General features: G+C 53.0%; 4 protein-coding genes across 4 annotated transcripts in view; 1 reads left to right on the top strand and 3 right to left on the bottom strand.

The window, feature by feature from the left end:
* The window catches only part of EMWEY_00034840 (zinc metalloprotease 2, putative), a gene marked incomplete at both ends in the record, with an annotated part of 3,954 nt that extends 819 nt beyond the window's left edge, over positions 1 to 3,135 (bottom strand). The window contains 5 exons of the mRNA XM_013481989.1: positions 282 to 490; positions 896 to 1,232; positions 1,813 to 2,149; positions 2,555 to 2,924; positions 3,090 to 3,135. Of these exons, the coding sequence (XP_013337443.1) occupies positions 282 to 490; positions 896 to 1,232; positions 1,813 to 2,149; positions 2,555 to 2,924; positions 3,090 to 3,135 (1,299 nt within the window). The remainder of the gene's footprint in view (positions 1 to 281; positions 491 to 895; positions 1,233 to 1,812; positions 2,150 to 2,554; positions 2,925 to 3,089) is intronic.
* A 1,626-nt stretch (positions 3,136 to 4,761) lies between these two features.
* EMWEY_00034830 (hypothetical protein, conserved) lies at positions 4,762 to 12,062 on the bottom strand (the record flags this gene model as incomplete). Its single annotated transcript, XM_013481988.1, has 2 exons — positions 4,762 to 8,004; positions 8,208 to 12,062. The coding sequence occupies 2 exons, from the start codon at positions 12,060 to 12,062 to the stop codon at positions 4,762 to 4,764; spliced, it is 7,098 nt and encodes a 2,365-aa protein (XP_013337442.1).
* A 1,713-nt stretch (positions 12,063 to 13,775) lies between these two features.
* Positions 13,776 to 19,025, bottom strand: EMWEY_00034820 (hypothetical protein, conserved; the record flags this gene model as incomplete). The annotated part of the gene is made up of 6 exons (XM_013481987.1): positions 13,776 to 14,012; positions 14,266 to 14,439; positions 14,597 to 14,803; positions 15,011 to 15,235; positions 15,450 to 15,788; positions 15,900 to 19,025. The coding sequence occupies 6 exons, from the start codon at positions 19,023 to 19,025 to the stop codon at positions 13,776 to 13,778; spliced, it is 4,308 nt and encodes a 1,435-aa protein (XP_013337441.1).
* An 803-nt stretch (positions 19,026 to 19,828) lies between these two features.
* Positions 19,829 to 24,866, top strand: EMWEY_00034810 (DNA repair protein, putative; the record flags this gene model as incomplete). Its single annotated transcript, XM_013481986.1, has 4 exons — positions 19,829 to 21,604; positions 21,860 to 21,950; positions 22,141 to 24,241; positions 24,497 to 24,866. Coding segments are annotated over 4 exons (4,338 nt in total), but the record flags the coding sequence as incomplete, so codon positions are not given.
* Positions 24,867 to 25,000: the final 134 nt, after the last annotated feature.

Raw genomic sequence — 25,000 nt, 5'->3', positions numbered from 1 at the left:
AAATTACGGCAAATGTCTACTCATATTAGGGTTTAGTTAGTGTTTAGGGTTTAGGGTTTACCTTAAGTCATTTTTCTAGCAAAAATTAATCCTCATCTAAAATTAGTGGTTTAGTGTTTAGGGTTTAGGGTTTAGGGTTTATATACCTTATTATAGACAATTTCTTGTGTCATTTTTCTAGCAAAAATTAATGATCTAAAATTAGTGGTTTAGTATTTTTATTGTTAGGGTTAGAAAATTAGTGTTTAGGGTTTAGGGTTTAGGGTTTAGGGTTTATATACCTTATTATAGACAATTTCTTGTGTCATTTTTCTAGCAAAAATTAATCCTCTAGGTAATCGATCTCTTGGTGTTTCTCTTAATAAGAATTCAATCTTATTTAGTGCAGCAGATAAAGAAAGAGAAGAAAAACCTTTTTCTTTTATTTCTTTTAATGTATTTATTACTAATTCCTCTACTTCTTTTGCTGCTCCTTCTCGTTGTGGTACATCTGCAACAAATTACATATACACAATTATAAGAGACAACAGCTAGCTAGCTACCTAGCTAGCTACCTACCTAGCTAGCTAGCTATATATATAGCTAGCTAACTCCCTGCAACCCTCATGGATAGCTATTCAGCTAGCTAGCTAGCTAGCTAGACAGCTAGCTAGCTAGCCATATGATACGTCAGTACCTAGGTAGCTACTACAAGTACAGGACAGCTACAGCTAGCTAGCTAGCTAGCTAGCTAATTATCTATCTATCTATCTATCTATCTATCTATCTATCTATCTATCTATCTATCTATCTATCTATCTATCTATCTAGCTAGCTAGCTAGCTAGCTAGCTAGCTAGCTAGCTAGCTAGCTAGCTAGCTAGCTAGCTAGCTATCTAGCTAGCTAGGTATCTTACCTTTAAGTCCAACAGTAAACATGGCATATTTAAGATCAAGATCTAATCCAGGTGTATAGGCAGGTCCACCTAATTGTGTATAATTAGATAAAGATGAATAAAGGGGACTAGCCTTATCTCCTATTAATAAGAAATTAAGAACCTGTAGGAGGAGGCGCTCCTCCCCATTCAATAAGGTACAAGAAGAAGAAGGAGGAGGAGGAGGGGAAGAATCTTTTTTTTCCTCTTTTTTTCCCTCTTTTTCCTCCTTTTTACAAGGATTTAATACCCAACTTACTGTTACCCAATCTTTTAATTCTTCTGCTGATGATGGATAACGATATTCATCATATATTGGCTCTGAAACATAAACCCTAAACCCTAAACCCTAAACCCTAAACCCTAAACCCTAAACCCTAAACCCTAAACCCTAAAAAACCTAAACCCTAAAAAACCTAAATCCTAAAAATATATACCCAGATATATACACGACACCCATAGAACAACTGCTCCCCTAAACCCTAAACCCTAAACCCTAAACCCTAATTATATATTTATATACCTGTAAATGCGTATTGATCCTCAATAAGAGGAGGAGTATAAGGACGATTATGCAAGGAAGGAATAACATGCTGTATAAGATATTGATGTATTAATTGTAATTGTTGTATTTGTTTATTATTACGATTAGATCCATGAATAATAATAAAAGAATTAGCTGGATGATAATATTGTTGATAAAAAGATTGTAATTCTTTTAATGTTAATAAAGGTATTTTATTAGGGTCTCCTCCTGATACTTCCTTGTATGTATTTATATTATTAAATAATAAGGAGACACGTCTCTGTTCCTCTATTGATTCTATACTAGAGAATACGCCCTTCATCTCGCTATATACTATACCTGCATACCTTAATTCACATAATTCAGGAGACACTTTACAGTCTATTTCTGCTGCTGCTGCTGCTTCTGCTTCTGCTGCTGCTGCTGCTGTTGATGTTGAGGACCCCACACTCGATCCCGAGGCATCAGGAGACGATCCCGGGGATGATAATGCATCAGGAGATGCTCCGGATACTGATGATTCTTCTGGAGACGATCCAGATCCTAACTCCTCAGAAGAGGATCCCGATTTCGATCCCGATTCCGATCCCATGGATCCCGATTCCGATCCCACCGATCCCGATCCCGATTCCGATCCCACAGATGTCTTATTCTGTAGATATTCCTGTTTAGGTACAGCCTCATACCTCCATCCTTCCTGTCTTAGATGTCTATCGTCATTTCCTTGTACAGCAAGAGGATTAAATACAGCATCAAGATAAATATGCACAAGATGCAAGAAATCTTTATGATTAAGGGAAGCAACAGGATAACATGTCCTGTCTGGCCATGTAGATGCATTTAGATATGTATTAAGAGAAAAAGAATCAATAAGAAAAAAAAAAGAATAAACAGGATAATTAATAGATCCATTTAATACAGAATGCTCTAATATATGCGGTGTACCCATTGAATTATTTACTGGTGTCCTTACACATAAACTAAATAAATTTTCTTCTTCTTTTTCTTCTTCTCTCTCCTCTAATCTATATATTATTAATCCTGTTAATTTATGTCTATATTTTATTAAATTTATTTTATATTCTTTTATATAATTTATTGATAATATTTCGTACCCATCGAGGGGCCCCCCTTCTACCTCCTCTCGTAGACGTTTTTCGAGGGCCCCCATTTCTTGGGGCCCCTGGGGGGCCCCCAATTCCGTTGGGGGGGCCCCCGTCTCTAAGTCCTCTTGTAGAGGGTCCTTTTCAGGTAGTAGTATTGGGTGGCATACAGGACCAGGGGGTAGTGGTGTATCTGCTGCTGCTGCTGCTGCTGCTGTGTCTTCTAGTGATGCTGCTTCTTCTCCTGATAATAATGATTCATCTATTGGTGTTATTATCTGCGATTGTTCTGCTGCTGCTGCTGCTGCTGCTGTTGTTGCTGTTGTTCCTGCTGCTGTTGCTGCAGTTGCTGCAGCAGCTGCTGCTGGGGAGGCTACATCGGCTACCACACACAATAAACCAAGCAAGAAAACACTCAATAATGAGGTAAAGGAAGCAGCACGACGTCCTGCTGCTGCTCCTGCTGCTGCTGCTGCTGCTCCTGCTGCTGCTGTTGAAGGCAGCAGCAGAGGATGATTATGCCTCAATGCAGCAGCAGCACACGAACCACCACCCCTCCGCATGCGTTCTTTGCTCTTTATCCCTCTATGCATATTTATTTAATAAAAAAAATAAAAAAAAAGAAGAAAAAAAAGAAAAAAAAAGAAATATCTGTACGCATGAGCACTGCAGCACCAAGAAGGCGAAGAACTGCTGCTGCTGCTGCTGTTGATGCTGTTGCTGCTGCTGCTGCTGCAGCTCCTCCTCCTCTGCTTTCTTTTCGCTCTTGTTGTGTATATACACCATTAAATAAATAATTATTTATTAATTAAATAAAAAGAATAGTTTTTTTATTATTTTATTTATCTTTTTTTATTCATTAAACCCTTTTTTATACACACAAGGGAGAAGATAATACACCTTCGTACCAGCCCTAAACCCTAAACCCTAAACCCTAAACCCTAAACCCTAATCAACACTAATCTTAACAGGCCGCAACAATAAACCCTTATAATACCCAATAGAAATCTTATTCCCTTTTATTTCCTTTTATATTAAAGGTTATTTAGGGTTTAGGGTTTAGGGTTTAGGGTTTAGGGTTTAGGGTTACGGCGTATCGAGACCTGTCTGACCGGTCGTTGCATGTGTCAGTGGATATACACCCCATTAATTATTTTATTTATTTATTTATTTATTTATTTATTTATTTATTTTTATTTTTTTTTTTATTTATAATTAATGTAGATAAATGTCTGCTAGCTGCCTATACACCCGAAGGAGAGAGAAGACTACAACGGACATGCTGCTATTGTTTTGTCCAGCTGCTGCTGCTGCTGCTGTTGCTGCTGCTGCTGCTGCTGTTGCTCATCTTACTGCTACTTCTTCTCCTCCTGTTGCTTCTATTGTGCTGCTACTACTACTGCTGCTGCTGCTGCTGCTGTTCTTACCATAAGATTGTTTATCTCTCTTTTTTTCTTTGTCTCCTTTCTTATGTCTGTGTCTCCTTATTTGTCTCCTTTTGTCTCCTTTTGTCTCTTTTTTTCCCCTTTTTTTTCTTATTTATTTGTCTCTTTTTTATTGTATCCTTTTACTGCAGCAAACTGTCTCCTTATAGCAGCAAATGCAGCAACTGTCTCCCTATAGCAGCAAATGCAGCAACTGTCTCCTTATAGCAGCAAATGCATCATCTAGCATAGTAATTTCTTGCTGCTGCTGCTGCCGCTGCTGCTGCCGCTGCTGCTGCCGCTGCTGCTGCTGATGTGGAAAAAAGCCCCAATTGCATGCAACAGAAAAAGCCCTTCCTTACAGCTGTAGTGCCTCAACAGCAGCAGCAGCAACAGCAGCAGCAACAGCAGCAGCAAGAAAGGGGGTAGAATAGAGGTATCTCCTTAACAAGGAGACAATAAAAGAGTTAAAAAGGAGACAGCATATTTAGATTCAATTTGTTTATATATTGCTGCTGCTGCTGCTGCTGCTGCTGCTGCTGCGCTGCAGCAAATATTTGTGGAGTGTCTGTGTGTCTCTCTTCTGCTACTACACTCTACACGCTAGATGCAGCAGCAGCAGCAGCAGAAGACAGCAGCAGCAGCAGCAAACACAGCAGCAGCAGATCAGTGAGGATGCATCAAATGGAGCAGCAAACGCCTCGACCGTTTGCCCTGCGCTGCTGTTGCTGCTGCTGCTGCTGCTGCAGCTTCCTGCCCAGAGCAGGTGCAGTATAGATCTAGGGAAGCAGCAAGTTAATCTTCGTATGCTGCTACTGCTGCAGCAGCAGCAGCAGAAGCGAGACCTAAGCTAGTGCCCAGCTGTCTCTGTAGGTGGCTCCGCTGCTGCTGCAGCACAGTGTCTCCGCTGCCGCTGCTGCTGCTGTTGCTGCTACTGCTGCTATGACCTCCCCATAACATAGACAGCAGCAAACAGTTGCCTGCTGCGCTGCAGCAATACACCCACTTATTCTCGGGTGTACGTACACCCCACTTCATTGCTGCTGTGAAGCGCAGCAAAGCTTCCCACGTGCTGCTGCTGCTGCTGCTGCTACTGCTGCTGCTGGCGGTAGTGTCACTGTTGTCTGCTGCTGCTGTTGCTGCAGCAGAAGGCAGCAGCAGAGTATTCCTGTCAACAACAACAAGGGCCGCCTCGTCACCCCACACTGGCTGTCTTGCTGCTTGCGGCAGCAGCGGGCTGCCTAGCAGCAGCAGCAGCAGCAGCTGTAGAGGCTCTGCTGCAACAGATGCCTGCAGCTGCTGCAGCAACTCTAGCGATCCACGAGCAGCAAAGCTACGTGCAGATTCGCAGCAGCAAATGTACTCTGCACCTGTACTTGCTGCTGCTGCTGCTGTTGCTGCTGCTGTTGCTGCTGCTGTTGCTGCTGCGCATAAAGCATCCGTCGGCAGCAAGCTAGAAGGGGGCTCCGCGTCTGCTGCTGCTGCTGCTACTGCATCTGAGCTTACCGCAGCAGCAGCACCTGCTGCAGCTCGCAGGGTTCTTCTCCAGCGGCTATCTTCTTCACGTGCTGCTGCAGCAGAGAGTAGCTGCCCCTGGGGTGACGACCCTGTCGCTGCTGCTGCTGCTGCTTCTGCTGCAGCAGCAGCAGCAAGCGGCGCTGCGCATGCAACTCCTAAAGGCTGCAGCAGCAGCACATCTATTAGTTGCCATTCTTGCTGCTCATCATAACAAACAGACACAGCAGCAGCATCTCCTTGAAGAGCAACCTCTCCAGATTCCTGCTGCTGCTGCTGCTGCTGCTGTTGCTGCTGTTGCTGCTGGAGTTGCTGTTGTTGCTTCTGTTGTTGCTCCTGCTCTTCCTGCTGTTGTTGCTGTTGTTGTTGCTGCTGCTGTTGTTGTTGCAGGTGCTGCTGCAGGCTGCGCAGCAGCCCGCCAACAACATAGGAAGGAGTGACTATACGGGATACGGCGGAGCCCACAGCAGCAGACTGCAGCAGCAGCAAGCGCTGCAGCTGCTGTGTCAGTGCAGCAGCAGCACGGGCTTTTGCTGCTGCTGCTGCATCTGCTGCATTACGCAGCAAAATACTCCAAAGGGGCGCCCCTATAATTAGATCTAAGGGGGAAACAAACAGAGCAGAGTCAAGAATTTGTTGTTGTTGCTGCTGCTGCTGTTGTTGTTGCTGCTGCTGCTGCTGCTCTTGCTGCTCTTGCTCCTGTTGCTGCTGCAGGTAATGTTCGATATCTGCAACAACAGTCCATCCGCCTGTCTGCTGCTGTTGCTGCTGCTGCGATGCTGCTGCTAGTGCTGCATGCATCTGCTGCACTGCATGCGCACTCCATGGCGTAGCATCGCAGCAGCCAACAATTGTCTCTGCTGCTGCTGCCCACAAGCAGCACTTGCTGCTGTCTCCATCCTCGCTGCTGCTGCTGCTGCTGCAGCTGCACTCCTGCTGCTGCAAATACTCTGCGAGGTGTCCGAAGGCCAGCAGTGCCGTTTTTGCTGTTGCTGCGCTTGCAAGTGCAGCAACAGCGCAGCGGATACCAAGCTGCCGTTGCTGCTGCTGTTGCTGCTGCTGTTGTTGTTGTTGCTGCTGCTCTTGCTGCTGTTGCTGCATGCGCTTGAGGTAGTTCCTGCATGCTGCTGCAGCATCAAGGGCAGCAAGAGCGCATGCAGCAATATCATCTTGTGGCAGTGTTGGGGCTGTTGCACTGACAGCAGAATGGAGGAAAGGTTTCAAGTCTCTCTGCTGCTGTTGTTGTTGCTGCTGCTGCTGCTGTTGCTGTTGTTGCTCCTGTTGCTGCTGCTCTTGTGGCTGCTGCTGCTCCTCTTGCTGCAGCTTCGGCATACGCAACTGCTCATTTAGAGACTCCAGCAGCAGCACCAGCGCTGCAGCAAGGGCCTCTGCTTCTGCTGCGAGGCGCTGCAGCAGTGGCTGCTGCAGCAGCAAGCGCATGCTTTGCACCCAGGGAGACAAGGAAGGATCGCTTTTGTTGCTGCTGCTGCTGCTGCTGTTGCTGCTGGGGCTGTCTGGTGCTGTAAGCTGCTCAACTTCGCTAACAAGTGCTATGCATGCAGCAAGGGCCCCACAGAGACCCCGCAGCAGCTGCACGTCTGCCAGCAGCAGCTCGACCAGCCTAGGGTCGTTGAGGCAGGCTGCTGCTGCTGCTGCTGCTGCTGTTGCTGCTGTTGCTGCTGCTGCACCTGCAGGGCCTGCAGCAGCTTCAGAAGGCGGCAGCGATGCGGCAGCAGCAAGTTGTGCAGCATTCAGTGCTGCAGCAGACGCAACAGCAAAACTCTCCGACGTTACTGGCAGACACCACATGCTGCACGCGCTGCCCCTGCTACACGAGCTGCTGCTGCTGCTGCTATTGCTGCTGCTGCTGCTGCTGCTGCATGCAGAGCAGGTGCAGGGGTAAGGGCGTCTCGATTGTAGGGAGCAGCAACGAGTAGCCATTGTCCATCCTGTCTCCATCAAGTACGAGGAGACAGCAGTGGCGGCATGCCGTGCTGCTGCTACGTTGTCTGCTACTGCTGCTGCTGCTGCTGTTGTGGGTGCTGCTGCAGCAGAAGATGCAGCCAGCAACTCCTCACGCGTCTCCTTGCAGCCATACAGAAGCAGCCAAACGCGGTCCAGCGCTGAGCCCCACTGACCCGCGCTGCTGCTGCTGCTGGTGCTGCTGCTGCTGCTGCAGTTAAGCCCAGGTTCCTCCGTTACCCTACCCCCCACTAGCAGCGGGAGAGTAGCAGAGGCAGAAGAACGCCAACGATTGAGCAGAAGCAGTTTTGCTTCTTCTGTCTTCCTGTTTGCTGCTGCTGCTGCTGCCACTGCAGCAGCAGGATCGTCACAGTTAGCAGCAGCTGCTGTTGCTTCCTCTTCGCTGCTGCTCTCCTTTAGCTTCCAACGAGCAGCCTCTGTACACCGCAGCAGCACCTGCACTGCTGCAGCAGCAAGCCTGCTGCATGCTGCTGCTTCCAGCTGCTGCAGCGGCTGCAGCGCAGCAAGAAGGCTCCCTGCTGCTGGCAGCAGCAGCGACGCCTGCACATGGATACGCAGCAGCAACATCAAATGGCTGTGCAAAACAGCAGCAGCAGCAGCAGCAGCAGTAAATCATCGCGAAAGCAGCAGCAACAACAGCAGTGGTATCATCTACAGCATCATGCCTGCGGCACAAACACAACCAGCAGCAGCAGTAGCAGCAGCAACAGCAACAGCAGCAGCAGCAGCAGCAGGAGACGCACCTCTAAGGACATAGCCTTTATAGCGTCTGCTCCCCATAGAAGAAGTTGCACAACTAGCTGCCCTTCGAACCGCAGCAGCTGCCGCGCCTTAGCAGCAACGTTGCTGCTGCTGCTGCTGCTGCTGCCGCAGCAGCTGCTGCTGTATGATGGATGCTGCACACAAGAGAAGCAGCAGGTCCAATCATCACTCCAATCCTCATCTGCTGCTGATGTAGATGCTGCTGCTGCTGCTTGTTGCTGCAGCAGCAGATGGCCCTGCAACGCCTGCAGATGCATGCAGAAGCGACGAATATGCGCAGCAAATGCAGGCAGCAGCGGCTGTAGCGGCACAGCGCAGCTGCCGCGGTGCTGCAGCAGACGCAGCAACCTTGCTGCTGCTGCTGCTGCAGCAACCTGCAGGATATGAGAGACAGGAGACAACCCAATGTCCTCATCACACTTCTCCAGCTGCTGCTGCTGCTGCTTCTGCTTCTGCTGCTGCTGCTGCTGCTGTGAGAGTTGCAGCTCAGGCATCTCAACGACGGCCATTAAAGACTGCAGCACCAATGCCACGACACTGCTCTTGCTGCTGCTGCTGCTGCTGTCGCTGCTGTCGCTGCTGCTGCTGCTGCTGCTGCTGTCTTCGGTGTCGCTGCTGCCGAAGATATCTAGAGGGCCAAAGAGAGGCTCCAGCTGTTGCAGCTCATCAACACGGCAGACGCAGACGCGCAGCAGCAGCAGCAGCTGCAGCAGCAGCCGCTGCTCCTTTATATCGAACTCGTGCTGCATCTCCTTTGCAGCAGCAGCGCTGTCGCTGCTGCTGTTGCTGCTGCTGTTGCTGCTGCGCAGCAGAGACTCAGCAGCAGGCAGCACCTGCTTAGCAGCAAGAAGGCAGCGCTCCTTCCGTGCCTCGCTGCCTAGCAGCAAACTGTCTGCGAGCAGCAGCAGCCGCTGCAGCAGATGTTGCTGCTGCAGCATCTGCTGCACCTGCTGCGGTCCCCCCATACACATGCCACATAACAGCCGCAGCAGCTGCTGCTCTTCCTCGGCAACTCCCCAGCAGCCCTGCAGCAGCAGAGCAGCACGAGGCAGCAGCTGCGCGAAGTCTGCTGCTGCTGCATGCGGGTGTCTACCAAAGGAATCCCCTAAAGGTGTATCCAGGTAGCTCTGCTGTTGCTGTTGCTGCTGCTGCTGTTGCTGTTGCTGTTGCTGTTGCTGCTGCTGCTGCGACGGCAGCAGATCGTTCCATCGCGTGGCAAGAGCTACCCAGGCACTGCCTGGACCTAAGCAGACACGAGCATCTGCTGCTGCTGCTGCTGCTGCAGCAGGCCATACAGTCATTGGGGTGTACGTACACCCCACAAGATCTAAACCCCCTAAAGGGAATAAAGAAGGCTCTTCCTCAGCAGCAACTAAATCAGAGACCCCTAGCAGACACCTGCATGCACCTGCTGCTGCTGTTGCTGTTGCTGCTGCTGCTGTTGCTGTTGCTGCTGCTGCGTTGCGTTTGTGTGTCTTGTAAGGTTTAGCTATTGCATAGCATAGGTTTGTGTCTGCTGCTGATAGGTGCAGCACAGCAGCAGCAGCAGCATCAGGTGGTGCTTGTTCCTCTTGCTGCAGCAGCTGCAGCAATCGTTGCTGCTGCATTGTTCCTAGTCTCCTTGTTGGGTGTACGGGAAGCAACAAGTTGGCAATTGCTGCTGTTGCTGCAGCAGCAACAGCAGCAGGAGCAGCAAGGAAGCAGCCACATAGACGAAACAGCAGCAGCTGATCCAGCAGCAAGTAGCGGCAGAAGCGGCTTAGGCCGAATCCAAAGCCTGCACGCAGCAGCACCTGCTGCTGCTGCTGCTGCTGCTGCTGTTGCTGCTGCTGCTGGCCAAGAAGGGGAAGAAGATGCTGACGGAAAGCAGCAAATGGCTCTGGTAAAGCTTCTTTTCCTGCTGCTGGTTTTGCTGCTGCTGCTGTTGCTGTTGTTGTTGCTGCAGCTGCTGCTGCAGTGTAGTTGGGTAGGTAGCAGCAGGCTCTTGCTGCTAGCAGCAGCTGTGCAAGTGTACGTACAGCTAATGCTCTTTGTGCTGCTGCTGCACTATGTGCTAGCAGCAGCAACTCCTCCAGTGTATAGCCAGCTGCTGCTGGTTGCTGCCCATGATGATGTAATCCTTTATAGTGAGCAAGAGGATCTTCTGCTGCTGCTGCTGCTGCTTCTGCTGCTGTTGCTGCAGCAGCAGCAGCAGCAGGTGTTAACCATGCTGCCACTCCTGCTTCCTCAGCTGCAGCAGCAGCAGCTGCTGCTGCTGCTGCTGGTGTTGTTGCTGATGTTGCTTCTCCGTTGCTGTCCTGGTTCTGCTGCTGCTGCAGCAGCAGCTGCTGCCAAAAGGAGACAACTGCAGCAGCTGCTGCTTGTAGTCCCCAGGTGTCTGTACGGAGACGGCCATTAAAATCAAAACGGAGGGCAGCCAATTGCTGCTGCTGCTGCTGCTGCTGTTCCTGCTGCACTAAGGGGACACCTGCAGCAGCAGCAAACTGCTGCTCTTTCTCCTGCTGCTGTAGAGCAGCAGCAGAAACTCCAGCAGCAGCAGCAGCAGCAGCAGCAAACTCCTCTGGTGGCAGCGGATCTGTCCACCGCAGCTTTGCTGCTTCCCGTGAATCGAATACAAACCCAGCTGTTGCTGCTGCTGCTGCTGCTGTTGCTGCTGTTGCTGCCGTTGCTGCTGCTGTTGCTGCACCTCCAGTTGCTTCTGCTGCTTTTCCTGCTACACGCTGCAGCATAATTTGATAACGTAAGAAGGCGTTAGCGTCACCTGTTGCTTCTTGCTGCTGCTGCTGCTGCTGTTGCTGCTGCTGCTGCTGTTGCTGCTGCTGCTGCTTTTCCTGCTGCTGCTTCATTGACTGTTGGTCGTTTCCTACTTTTGCAGATTGCTGCTGTTTCTTCTCCACTTGCTGCTGCTGCTGCTGTTGCTGTTCTTGCTGCTGCTGCTGCTGCATCTGCTGCAGCTGCTGCTGCAGCCGCTGCTCTGCCCTTTTTTGTAAGAAAGCGAACTTTTCTTTGCCTAATTTTTGCTGCAGTTGCTGCAGCGCTTGCTGCACCTCTGCTGCATCTATACCTAATATACGTGCTGCTTCTGCTGCATCTGCTGCTATTTTTGCTGCTGCTGCTGCTTCTGCAGATTTCTCAGCAGATCCTCCTGCTGATCCTGCTGATCCTGCTGCTCCTGCTGCTGGAGATCCAGAAGCACGCTGCTGCTGCTGCTGCTGCTGCTGCTGCTGCTGCTCTTGCTGCTGCAGCAAACTGCGATGAACTGCCTTTGGGAAGGGCTCATGTTTCCTACTGGCAGCAAACAGACTAATTCTGCCTCTGCTGCTGCTGCTGCTGCTGCTGTTGCTGCTGCTGCTGCTGCTGCTGCTAGGTGTCCTCTCTATTATGTCTCCTACTAGAGGCTGAGACAAAGGATCTTCTGCTTCCCTCTCCGCCATCTGCGTAAACTCCCCAGAAGCAAACATATTATTGCTGCTGCTGCTGCTGCTGTACCTGCTGCTGCTGCTGCTGCTGCTGCTGCCGTCAGCAAATGTCACTTCGTCATTCTCCACGTCCCAGTAAAACCGCTGACTACGTGAACTGCTGCTGCTGCTGCTGCTGTTGCTGCTGCTGTTGCTGCTGCTGTTGTAGCTGCCTAGCAGACTGTCTCTTATCCCTGCAGCAGCAGCAACAGCAGGACCAACGCCAGATAATGTGCTCGCGGTGTATACCCTGGGCTTCCTCTGCTGCTGCTGCTGCTGCTGCTGTTGCTGTTGCTGCTGAGCCACTGGTTCCCCACCAGATCCTGCTGCCTTGGAGGCAGCAGCTGCTGCAGCTGCTGCTGTATCGTGTTGTACCATTTCTACTGCTGTAGGTACTTAGCCGGATGCCGCTGCTGCTGCTGCAGCGGCTGTTGCTGCCACAGTTGTTGTTGCTGCTGCTGCGGATCCTGTTGCTGCTGCAGCTGCTGTCGAGGTAACTTCTGCTGCAGCAGCGGTCTTCTACATATGCCTAATAATAATTAATGTTATAACAAGAAGAATTCAGAGGGGGAGAGCAGCAGCTGCTGCTCCCGCGTGTATCGAGACACTGCAGCAGCAGCTGCTGCTGCTGTTGCTGCTGCTGTTGCTGCCCTTTTGCTGCTGCTGTACTACAGCAGCAATTGTCTCCGTAATCTAAAAAACCTTCTGATGAAAATTTCAGCAGCAGCAAAGAGATGCAGCATTTAGAGCTAGCAGCAGCAGCAGCAACAGCAGCAGCAGCAGCAGCAGCAGCAACAGGGTACAATGCCAGTTAGAACCACAGGGGGCCCCCCTAGCAGCATAACAAAAGAAATATTATTTTATTTTTATTTTTTATTTAATTTAATTTAATTAATTTAATTAATTTAATTAATTTAATTATTTTATTTATTTTATTTAATTTATTTAATTTATTTGCATTGCTGCTGCTGCTGCTGCTGTAGGTCAAATGAATAAGGAGATGCAGCTAGTTAGCATAGTTACTATTTGTTAGTCTTTTATTCTCCTAAGTGGCTGCCGCTGCTGCTGCAGCAGCAGCAGCAACAGCAGCAGCACAACTGGGTGTAAGTACACCTCAAAAGGACACTCTAACAGGACAAGAGTTATCTGCCTATACACCCCAGTAGTAATCTCCTTATGAACATATACTGCCTATACACCCCGTTAATAGATACACCATAAGAAGCAAGAGCTGCATATACACCCCAATAAAAGAGACACTTTACTAAGTTGGGGTGTACGTACACCTCAATGGTTACCCTTCGGGTGTATCTGCAGGTGCCGCTTCCCTATAAACACTGCATACAGCAACAATAAGGCTGTAGCGAGGGCTATTAGCAGCAGCAGCAGCAGAAGCTACTGCTGCTGCTGCTGCTGCTGTCTCCTCGCTAGGGTGTGTCCTCAGTGCATGCAGCAGCAGACTCTACAAGCTGCTGCAGTGTCTTGACACCCCACACATAATGTTGCTGCGGGAACTGCTAAGGACGCAGCAAACGGGCAGCAGCAGCAGCAGCAGCAGCAATACGCTGCAGCAGCAGCATCAACAGCAACAAGGTGCAGCAATGTAGCTATTCACCTGTAGAGAGAATAACATGGCTGCTTCGCTGCCATCTCCCTCTGTATTTTTGTCCTTCCCTGCTGTTGTTGCTGCTGCTGTTGTTGCTGCTGCTGTTGTTGCTGCTGCTGTTGTTGCTGCTGCTGTTGCTGCAGCTGCTTGTGTCTTCGTTTACGCTACCGAGCAGCGAGCAGGCTGCCTCACGTCTGAGTTGCTGCAGCAGTTGCTGGGCTGCTTCACTGGGTTCCGTAGCTGCTGCTGCTGCTGCTGCTGTTGCTGCTGCTGCTGCTGCAGCAGCAGGGACGCGAACTACACGCCACCCTAAGAAGCGCAGCAGCGCTTCCTTAAAAATAGAAGCAGCAGATAAATACCTGCGGGGACTGTCTCCGTTGCTGCTGCTGCAGCAGCACACCGCAGCAGCAAGAGAAGTGCTAGCAGATGAAGCAGCAGATGCAACAGCAGCAGCAGCAGAAGCAGAAGCAGCAGCAGCAGCAAGCTCACCAGTCTAGTGCGTAGTGCGACGGCCCGTCCACCTCCAGCACAAGCCGCAGGCTGCTCTCCTCCTTGGATCCCTGCAGCAGCAACTGCTGCTGTTGCTGCTTTTGCTGCTGTTGCTGCTGCTGCCGCATGCAAGGCAGCCCTAGGACGGCAAAATCAACAGAAATACCTTCAGGGGTTTTTGCCTCGGCAGCAAAAGAGACATTTTGCTGCTGCAGCAGCGCCGCCATTTGGCGCTGCAGACACAGCAGCAGCAGCAGCAGAAACAGCAGCTGTTGCAGAGGAGACAGTTCGTTTACACCACTATATCTCTGTGTGGCAGCAAGAGGGACTTGGCCGGTAAAGAGGCAGGCAGCAAGGAGACAGACTGCTGCAGCAGCAGCAACAGCAGCAGCAGCAGCAGCAGCAGCAGCAGCAGCTTGCCTGAGTCTGTGACTCCGTTGTAGAGGAGGAGACATCTTCAAACGCTGCCCGTGCTGCTGTCCATACCTCAGCGGAGACACCTAAGTCTCCTGGAGCAGCACCAGCTGTTGCTGCAGCAGCAGCAGCTGCTGCTGCTGCAGCTGCTGCTGCTGCAGTAGGTGTCTCCCCTGTTTCCAGGAGGTGCACAAGGTGAGGTCGCCAACAGCGAAGGACAGCCACCGCCAGCAGAGCCTGATAAAGCTGCGAAAGCATCAACGGCAGCAAGTGCAGCAGCAGCAGCAGCAATTGCAGCAGCGGCAAATGTAGCAGCACCAAGTCCAGCAGCAGCAGCAGCAGCAGCAGCAGCAGCAGCAGTGTAGACTCCTCAAACAGTTTAAGAGAGACCGGTAATTCAAACTTTACTTGCCTGTGGCAGACCACTGGTAACGATGCGTAGTGATCCCTCAGTCTGCTGCTGCTGCTGCTGCTGCTGCTGCTGTTGCTGTTGCTGCTGCTGCTGCAGTTGCTTCAGCAGCAGCTGCTGCTGCTCCAGTATAAGTTGGCGCTGCTGTACAAGAGGGGTGAAGTCTATGGAGTTGAGGAGACACTCCGTCTCCTCAAGGCCCTAAGGACACACACACATCTACTCAGGTCCCTGCATGTAGCAGCAGCAGCAGCAGCAAATGCAGCAGCAGCAGGATGTCCTATGCCTGCATGTGTTGCTTGCCTCGAGAGCTAAGGTCGCCTCTTCCTTGCGCTCTTCAGCAGCAGCAGCAGCAGATCTTTGCTGCAGCGCAGCAGCAGCACACTGCAGTGCAGCAGCAGCGGTCACCCGCAGACAGCATGCCGTGTGGAACAGACTCAGCCGCTGCTGCTGCTGCTGCTGCTGCTGCTGCTCCAGCTTAGCAGCAGCGGCAGGCTTTGCTGCTATTTGCTGCTGCTGCAGGCATCTGCTCCTTAGCGCCCTCATGAGTGCTCGGTGCAGCTGCCTGCGGATCTGTGGCTGCAGCACCAGCTGCTGCAGACCCTCTCGCCGTTGCTGCTGCTGCTGCTGCTGCTGCCAAGGCAGCAACCCTCCGAGGTCAAATATGCTGCATATTAGGGATGACAGTTGTTTGCTGGAGAGCAGCAGCACCTGTCCATTGTCCTACACCGCAGCAGCAGGCGCAACAGCAGAAGCAGCCTCAACAGCAGCAAGAGCAGCAGCAGTCTCAGCAGCAGCAGCAACAGAAGGCGCAAAAGGCGGCAGCAGACAGCAGAAGGCGAATCACCTGCAGCAAGTGTTGCAGCAGCAGCTGCTGCAGCAGCTGCAGCAGCAGCAAATGGTACACCCCAGTTGTAGACATGGACCACAGCAACTGACTGACACTTTGTAAGGAAGCAAGAGGTAAGGACAACTGCCTCTGCTGCTGCTGCTGCTGCTGCTGGAGAACAGCATGCAGCCGCCGCTGCAGCAGAGACAGCAGCAAGACACCCTCCTTGCCGAGGCCCTTATCTGCAGCACGCGGGGCTCCGCTCCAGCTAGCAGCAGCTTTGGGTGCTGCTGCTGCTCGAGCAAGAAGAGCAGCAGAGTGCAGCAACGACAGCAGCAGGCGGCTGCAGTTCACGAGCTGCAACAATATCCGCAACACAGCAGCAGAAACAGCAGCAGGAGTCAAATTAGTAACAGCTGCATGCGCAGCACAAGCACAAGCAGCAGCAGCAGCAGCAGCAGCACATACCTGCAGCCGACCGTCTGCTGCTGCCACACAACAGTCCTTCAGCAGCAACCCGCACTGCTGCCGTACGGCCTGCACGGCCTTCTGTGCAGCAGCATCCTCAGCAGCAGCAGCTGGTGCTGCTGTTGTTGCTGTTGCTGCTGTTGCTGCTGCTGCTGTTGCATCGGCGTCTGCTGGGCGAGTCAGTTCATCTGCTCTCACAGCCAATGCATGCAAGGCCATGGCGCCGCTGCTCTGCAGCAGCATCTGCTGCAGTTGCTGCTGCTTCTGCTGCTGCTGCTGTCTGAACGCAGCAGTCAAAGCTAGCCACTCCACGGGCCATATCATGGCTGCAGAGGCACCAGCACCAACTGCTGCTGCAGGCGGAGCAGCAGCAGCAGCAGCAGGCGCTGCTGCTGCTGCTGCTGCTCGGTCCCATGCTAGGAGACTCCAAATAAGGAGACATCTGTCTAAAGGCGTTGCTTGCTGCAGCTGCCAGGAAACCTGTAGCCTTCCTAAAGAAGCTGCTTGCTGCTGCTGCTGCTGCTGTTGCTGCTGTTGCTGCTGTTGCTGCTGTTGCTGCAATTCCTCTGAGTGTTGCCCCCACAGAGCATCGGCATTCCTCTGCGGCAGCAGCAAATGGTGGATTGAAGCTTGAAGCAGCCGACCGAACACCTGCTGCTGTTGCTGCTGTTGCTGCTGCTGCTGCTGCTGCTGCTGCTGCTGCTGCTGCTTCATCTCCTTGTAAATACGAGGTGCTGCAGCAGCAACAGCCCACAGCAGCGCCGCCAAGTCTGTGGGGGGAATGTGAGCTACATGGGGTGTACAGGCAGTTGCTGCAGCACGCAGCACTTGCTCTGCTGCAGCAGCAAGGGCTGTGTAGCTACTGCTCCCAGAAGCAGCAGCATCAGCTGCTCGTTCTCCTGCTTCTGCTGCTGCTGTTGCTGCTGCTGCAGCAGATCCCCCTTCTGCAGCAACAGACGTCAGTACCCGCCCTGCATCTCTTGCTGCATCAGCTATATCTCGCCAAGACAACTTAGCAGCACTGTGGGGCCCCGCATGCTCGCAGACAGCAGCAACACCTGCTGCAGTCCCTGCTGCTGTTGCTGTTGGTGCTGCTGCTGCTTCGGAGTTTATGGTGGCAGCAAACGACTGCAGTAGCAGCAGCAGCAGCTTCTGCGTCTCATCGAGGGACATGGGTAAAGCAGCAGCTGCAGCAGCAAAGGAACCAATATTGCTGCTGCTGCTGCTGTTGTTGTTGTTGTTGTTGTTGTTGTTGTTGCTGCTGCTGCTGCTGCAGTTGCTGCTACTGCTAGCTGTACATCGAGCTAACTGCATCACCTCTCTAACGCAACCCAATGCGAAGGGACTCCACTGCTGCGGGCCTGCCCTACCTTGCTGCTGCTGCTGCTGCTGCTGCTGCTGTTGCTGCTGCTGCACCTCGTTAAAGGCTTGAAGGGAACGGACAAGTACTGCTAGCAGTCTGCAGCTCAAAGGGCCTCCTAGGGCCCCTACTGGGTTATCTGCACCAGCAGGGAGCTGCTGCAGCAGCTGCAGCAGCGCCGCAGCAGCTGTCTCCACGGGGGCAAAGAAGTAAGCGTGTAGCCCTTGCTGCAGCAGCAAAGCCTCATTGTCAGCTGCTGCTCCTCCTGCTGTTGTTGCAGGAAGCTCCTTCGCCCTGTTGCTGCTGTTGCTGCTGCTGCTACTGCTGCTGCGGCTGAAGGTGCTTCCTTGTGTTTCTGCTGCTGCTGCAGCTCTTGCGACGGTTGCTGCTGCAGCTTTGAACGAAGGCAGCTGCAGCAGCTGCTGCAGCACTTCTCTAAATGTGCTGCTGCTGAGGAATGCAGCAGCAGCACGCACGCCTTGGAGGGCAGCAGCAGCAGTTTGCTGTTGCTCAGCTGCTGCAGCTCCTCGACGGCCTGGTGCAACAGAACGGGAGCTGGCAGCAGCACGACGGTCTGCTGCTGCTGCTGCTGCTGCTGCTGCATCTGCCAACTGAAGCTGCAGCAAATGCGGGTAGCCACATTCTTTAGAAGCAGCAGCTGCTGGAGGACTCGTTGCTGCTGCTGCTGCTGCTGCTGCTGCTGAACTTGTTGCTGAAGCAGAGTGCAGCAGCTGCTGCAGCACAGGCAGCAGCAGCGCGTAAGCCCGCAGCAACTCTATTCGTTGTCTTACTAATGATTTAATCCCTTGCTGAGGTGTACGTACACCTGAATAGGGAGAAAGGAGACACCTAAAAGGAGACACCATAAACTTTATAAAGGCAGCAGGCAGCAGCAGACCTAATATAAGGGGGAATCGTCCCCCCTCTTTGCATGCACGGGAGGGGACTAACTGCTGCTGCTGCTGCTGCAGCTGCTGCCGTTGCTGCGGCTGGTGCTGTTGCTGCTGTTGCTGCTGCACAAGAGGAAGCAAAGAGGAGACAGCTACACGTAACTCATGATGTGATGGATCAAGCTGCAGCAGCTGCAGCAGCAGCTGCTGCTGCTGTTCATACAGAGACAGCTTTCTATCCCTCCGTGCCACCACATCAGGAGCAGCAGCAGCAGGAGCAGCAGCAGCTCCGGCTGCTGCTGCTCCTGCTGCTGCTGCTGAAGGTAAATATGCTCTGTCTGCAGCTGCTGAATATGAGTAACTGCAGCCAAAGCCATTTGTATTCCAGGAATGACTCTGTACCCGAACACCAACGTGCTGCTGCTGCTGTTGTTGCTGCTGCTGCTGCTGCCGTTGCTGCTGTTGCTGTTGTTTCTGCTGCTGCAGGTCTGGATGCAGCTGAGGTGAGAAGGCAACTGCTGCAGCACGTGTGGCAGCAGTAGACAGAGGCCTTTTAAATGCAGCAAACTGAAGAAGCAAAGAAGGCTTGCTCCTCGCAGGTACTGTGCTGCTGCAGCTGCTGCTGCTGCTGCTGCTGCAGCATTTGCTGTAGCTGCTGCACTCGATACAGCCAGAACTGACCCTGGGTAGGGAAACCCTTCCCCACCGCTGTGGCCGCTGCAACCACTGTTGGAGATTTTGCTGCTGGTGCTGCTGCGGCTGCTGCTGCTGCTGTAGCTGCGTTCGTAATCGAGGAGACTGCTGCAGTCTCCGCTGCAGCAACAACAGACGCGGCGGCCTCTCTGCAGCGCAGCAGCGAACCCTAGCGAATGCCATTGTCTGCAGAAGCAGCAATTAAGCTAGATGAAATAGCAGCAGCAGCAGCAACTGCTGCTGCTGCTACTACTACCCTTGCTGCTGCTGCACATGAGAGGTTCTGCTGTAGGCGGACGGGCGATGGCGGTGTCTTCGCCGTCTTCTCCCACGTGGCGGTCGTTGTTACCGCAAACCCTAAACCCTAAACCCTAAACACTAAACCCTAGACACTAAAAATTAAATGATGTTTGCAGCAGAGGTGAGAACGAGGCTGCCGACTGTGTGTGCCTCCTTCGATTGCCACACGCAGCAGCAGCAGCATCAGCAGCAGCAGCAGCAACATCAGCTGCAGCAGCAAACACAATCATTGCTTAAGTTGTTAATATTGCATCTTCTTCATCCTGATTAAAGTACTTCTGCTGCAGCTGCTGCTGCAGCTGCTGCAACACAAGCTGGAGTTGCTGCTGCTGGGCCCACCGGTCTGCTCCGCATGCGCGACCGCTGGCGAGGCCCCAGGAGCAGCACCAGCAGCAGAAGAAGAAGCAGCAGCAGCAACAGCAGGATCTGCGATTTTTAAAATAAAGACTCTTATCTCTGCAGCCGCTGCTGCTGCTGCTGGGGAAGAGTCAACAACAGCAGCAAGGCTGCTGTGTGCATGCGCTGCTCTCCACGTTACAGAAACTGCAGAGGTACGCAGGCATTATCTGGCAGCAGCAGCAGCAGCAAGAGCCGCAGAATCAGCAGCCAGAGCTGCAGAAATATCAGCAGCAACAGCTGCAGCAGCAGCAGCAACAGCAACAGCACCAGGCACCGCACATTTCAAGATGCCGCCGCACTCGGGGGGGTTATCAAGAGAGAGCCCCCCCAGCCCGTCAGCAGCAGCAGCAGCAGCAGCAACTGCAGCAGCAGATGAAGCAGAAGCTCCATCTGCTGCTGCCTCTTTGGCCGAAGATGAAGACGACTTCGAAGATCTAGAAGATGATCTAGAAGAAGAAGGAGCAGCAGCAGCAGCAGCAGCAGCAGCAGCAGCATCAGCAGCAGACAAGGCTGCTGCCTCCCCTCTTGATATTGCTGCTGAGGGGGAAGACGCGGATCCAGACGCAGCAGCAGCGACAGCAGCAGATTCAGAAGCAGAAGCAGAAGCAGCAGCTGCTGCAGCAGCTGCTGCTGCTGCTGCGGGTGGCAGTGGCTGCTCGCTGGACGCAGCTCTTGGCTTGGGGGAGGAGGCGCTGCTGCTTAATGACGAGCAGCAGCAAGATGCAGACGGAGAGCAGCAGCAGCAGCAGCAGGGGCACCAGAAGGGGGAGCAGCAGCAGCGGCAGACATCCCCGTGGGCTGATTGCAACATCGATGGTGAGGCAGTCGGCAGCAGCAGCAGCACAGAAGCACAAGCAGCACCAACGGCAGCTACAAAAGCAGCAGCAACAGCCGAAGAAACAGCAGCAGCAGCAGCAGCAACAGCAGCAGAGAGGAAGGCGAGAGCTGCATGCATAAAAAGGGCACAAGACTTAGAGAAGATTTGGCTATTAGGTTGGGCAGCATGGCTGCAGAACCTAAGCAACACAGTTATTCAGGGCAACAGCAGCAGCAGCAGCAGCAGCAGCAGAGGCAGCAGTAGCTATAGGTGTACACCGTTGCTGCAGGCAGCATGCCTTTCTTCATATATTGCCTTTTGCAGCAAGGCTCAACAGCAGCAGCAGCAACAGCAGCAGCAGCAGCAAGTGTCTACAGCGCAGCAAAGCCGCCGTGCGCTGCAGCAGCACTTACGGAAGCTGCAGCAGCAAGTGTGCCAGGCTAAAGCAGCAGCAGCAGCAGCAGAAGCTGCTGTTGCCGCTGCTGCAGCTGCTGCAGAAAGTGATGAAGCAACAAGCACAGCAACAAAACGAGGAGACCGAGGCAAATGCGAAGATGCACCAGCAGCAGCAGCAGCAGCAGCAGCAAAGCCAGGACAACCTACTGCACCTGCTGCTGCTGCTGCTGCAGACGACGATTACTACACTCCTTCTGATGGTTTTGCTGCCTTTTGCTTCGTTGCTTCCTTCCATTTGCTGCCCGACGGCCGCCTGCAGCACCCCTTCTTTGCTGCCTCGGTACCTCCTGCTTCTGCTGCTGCTGCTGCTGCTGCTGCAGTCCGCAGGGCGCAGCAAGCGCACCAGCAGGAAAAGCAGGCTGCTGCTGCAGCTGCTGCTGCATCCCTCTCCGTTAAAGAGATTGCTGCAGCAGAATCCGCCTCAGAAGCAGCAGCTGCTGCAGTTCTAGCTAGCATGCGTCGCTCTTACCAGCAGCAGCAGCAGCAGCAGCAGCGACAGCAGCAGCAGCATCAACATCGTATGCAGCAGGATGGCGACAATTGTCACACCGTCAAGAGTGAGGACCCCAGCACCGCCACCACCAACATCTGCAACAGCAGCAACAGCATCACCAACAGCAGCAGCAACAGCAGCAGCAGCAGCAGCAGGGAGCGTATATCCTTATTACCTGTTTCCTTACCAATAATATGCTCACGTACTTTTCCTTCTTTTTTTGGTTTTTCTTCTCTTCTTTGCCGATCATTAAATTCTCTTTACTCCTTTAAAGCATCTAGTGCCCTCCAAGCACTCGTATGTCCCTCCTGCTGCTCCTGCTGCTGCTGCTGCTGCTGCTGCTGCTGCTGTTGCTGCTGCTGTCTGTAATGGTGCTGCTGATAGTCGTGGGGGTGGTACTCCTGCTGGTTCTGCTGCAGTTGGTGGTGTTGCTGCTGGAGTTGCGGTGGTTGCTGCTGCTGAAGATGCTGTTGTGGCTGCTACTGGAGTTGCGGTGGTTGCTGCTGCTGCAGTTGTTGCTGTTGTTGCTGCTGCTGCTGCTGCTGTCTGCAGCTCTTCGTATCCCTCTGCCGCGCCTTAGACATTAACGCCCGCCTGGTGGTGCTGCTGCCCCCTGCAGGGCTCCGCATACCCAAGAGTGAACGTAAGGAGCAGCAACGGCAACAGCAGCAGCAGCAGCAGCAGCAGCAGCTGTCACAGTAGCAACAGTACCTCTGCAGCATGCCAGTATTGGAATATAGAACAGCAGCAACAGGAGGACTTCCTTCTAGCTCACTGATTTCCTGCTGCTTCTGCTGCTTCTGCTGCTGCTGCTGCTATTTGGTGTCTTGCAGGTGACAGCGCCTGCGTGTCTCCACCTCCTCGCTGCCTAGTTCGTCTCTTTGAAGCAGCAGGGCTACCAGTGCCACCGTTTGCGTCTGCTGCAGCAGATGCAGCAACAGCAGCAGCAGGAGGAGATCCGCAGACGAAGCAAGCGCATGCAAGGAAGAGGCATAAATCTGCTGCAGCAGATATGCGCCAGGAGCTGCTGCTGCGAGCTTGCCCTTACGATTGTCTATTCTCTCGTAAGCAACCCAAAGCAACAGCAGCAGCAGCAGCAGGAGCAGCAGCGGCAACAGGCGCAGCAGGTGCAGCAGCAGCAGCCCCCACCTTAGTCACCGCCTCTGGCCGCATGCGTGCTCCCCCCACAAGGTTGCTGCCGCACAGGCGGCAGCTGCACATGCAAGGGGAAGGCGCAGCAGCAGCAGTAGCATCACCGCTAGCAGCTCAGGAGCTGGTGCCGCCGCTGTCTCGACAGGAGCAGCTGCTGCTGCTGCAGCAGCACACGCCGCTGCAGATATGGGCAGAATTCTTTTGCATGCAACAACAGCGATGGATAGCTTGTGTCTTTAAGGGCCCCCTTAACTCTATATATGATGCAGCAGCAGTATTAGCAGGACGTAAACAGCCAATACCTGCTGTTGCTGCTGCTCCTGCTGCGGTTGCTCCGGCGGCAGCAGCAACACGAGGGGATGGGGCTACGCATGCAGCAGAAGCAGCAGCACAAGAAGCACTGCAGCAGCTCTTTCTTAAGCGCTGCTGCACATTGCAACAGCAGCAACTCAAGGAGCTCAAGGCTCTAGAAGAAAGAAAGAAGCAACAGCTGCTGGCTCTGCAGCAGCAGCAAGAGAAAGCTGCTGCAGCAAAACAAGCTGCCCGCTCCCTAGCTAGCGGGCTGTTGCTGACTGCTAAGCCCTATCGCCGCTCTGCTTCGCGACGCAGCAACAGCAGCAGCAGTAGCAGCAACAGCAGCAGTAGTAGCAACAGCAGCAGCAGCAACAGCAGTAGCAGCAGCAGCAGCAGCAGCAGCAGCAGTGAATCTGAGGCCGAGAAAGATGTTGCATCGGGAAGGCCCCAGAAGGTAGACACTTCCGAGAGCACAACCGCCAGAGGGAAAACAGCAGCAGCAGCAGCCACAGCAGGTGCTGCTGCTGCTGCTGCTGCAGTAAAACGAGCAGCACTACGTCCTGCTGCTCTCTTAGGGTTAAGACGCCCTCTCTACTGGGAGGCCGGGCGATGGCGCATTCTTTTCTTAGGGCCTGATCACTTAACCCTTTTTGTGTCTCCGCAGCAGCAGCAGCAGCAGCAAAAGCAAGAGCAGCAGCGTGTGCTGCGGTCTCCCTTGCTGCGAACGTTGCTGTGGCGCTTCCACGATAATATCGCTCACCCTCCGCAGCAGCTGCAGCAGCTGTTGCTGGATGTAACAGAAGCAGCAGAAGCTGTGCAGCCTGAAAGCAGCAGCAGCAGCAACAGCAGCAGCAGCAGCAGCAGCAGCAGCAGCAGTAGGCGTGATACCACAGCGGCTCCGCATGAAATGGCTGAGGAGGCGGCGCGTATTGCCGATGAATTTGCTGCAGCTTGGAAGCAGAGCAGCAGCAGCAGCGGCAGGAAGCGGGGCCTAGCACAGTCTGTAGGACGTCCAGACACTGCTGGTCGGGGCAGCAGCAGCAACAGCAGCAACACTAGCAGCGCCAGCAGCAAGCGCAGACTTGCAGGGCTGAATAGCGGTGGCGAGCTATTGGGTTTGGATTTCCTTCGTGCCCGCAGGCAGGCAAGGGGAGGCCTGCTGCACCGGCATCGTTCTCCGCAGCAGCAGCAGCAACCCATTAAGCAGCAGCAGCATCAACAGCAACAGCAAAACATGCCACAGACGCTCCCTGCTGTCTCTTCTGCTTCCTGTGTGGGGCCTGAACAAGACCCTGTGCAGCAGCTTGCATCAGACCCCTCCATCATCGAAAAGACTGAGCAACAGCAGCAACAGCATCAGCATCAGCAGCAGCAGCAGCAGCAGGCCGTGTGTGCGTTGGAGCAGCAAGGCCGTGCTGCAGTTCGTTTTATATTGGCGGTCGAGGCAACAGGAGAGCTTCGCGATGTCACTCACAGATATGTCAAGAGGTATGTAGCCCCTTACTGTAGCTATCTAGCTAGCTAGCTAGCTAGCTAGCTAGCTAGGTAACTAGCTGCAGCTATCCTTGTTGTCTATCTGTGCAACAGGTAGCTGGCTAGCTGGCCACAGCTAACTAGCTAGATGGGTAGATAGAGACCTGTAGCTAGCCGTGCCTTCTCGTGCTTGCAAGCCCTCCAGTATCCTTAGTAGACTCAACTTCATTACCACAGTCCCCTGCTGCTGCTGCTGTTGTGGGTCTGCAGCTGGCAGCAAGTGCTGCAGCAACGCGGCAATCGGCTGCATCAGTGGTGGGAGAGTGAAGGTGTGCGTAAGTCGCTGCGACGTGTTGGCCCTGCAGCAGCAGCAGCAGCAGCTGGTGCAGCAACAGCCCCAGCAGGAGAGCGTTCTCCTTGTGGAGAGGGGGCAGGTGGGGATAAGGAAGAGACGGCAGCAGGAGCAACAGCAGCAGCGAAGCTTACGGAGGAGGAGCAGCAGAAGCAGCAGGAAAAGGAGCGACAGCAGCAAATAGCAGCAGCAGAGGAAGCAGAGAGACAACGTCTATTAGCTAATGAGCCTCTACCTACCTCTCGTAGAGGATTCATAGACAGCCCCAAATTTGTACTACGCAGCCTGGTGAGCTCCAGCATGCATTCATTAATGCATACATGCATGCATGCATGCATGCGTGCATACTAGCATAAATGAAGAATAAAAAATAATAATAATAAATGTACAAATATAAACATATAATTACATATATATTATAT

This window comes from Eimeria maxima, genomic scaffold (assembly GCF_000499605.1).
Source record: "Eimeria maxima Weybridge genomic scaffold, Emw_scaff480, whole genome shotgun sequence".
NCBI classification, from domain to species: Eukaryota; Apicomplexa; class Conoidasida; order Eucoccidiorida; family Eimeriidae; genus Eimeria; species Eimeria maxima.
This window is presented reverse-complemented; position numbering and strand designations above follow the sequence as displayed.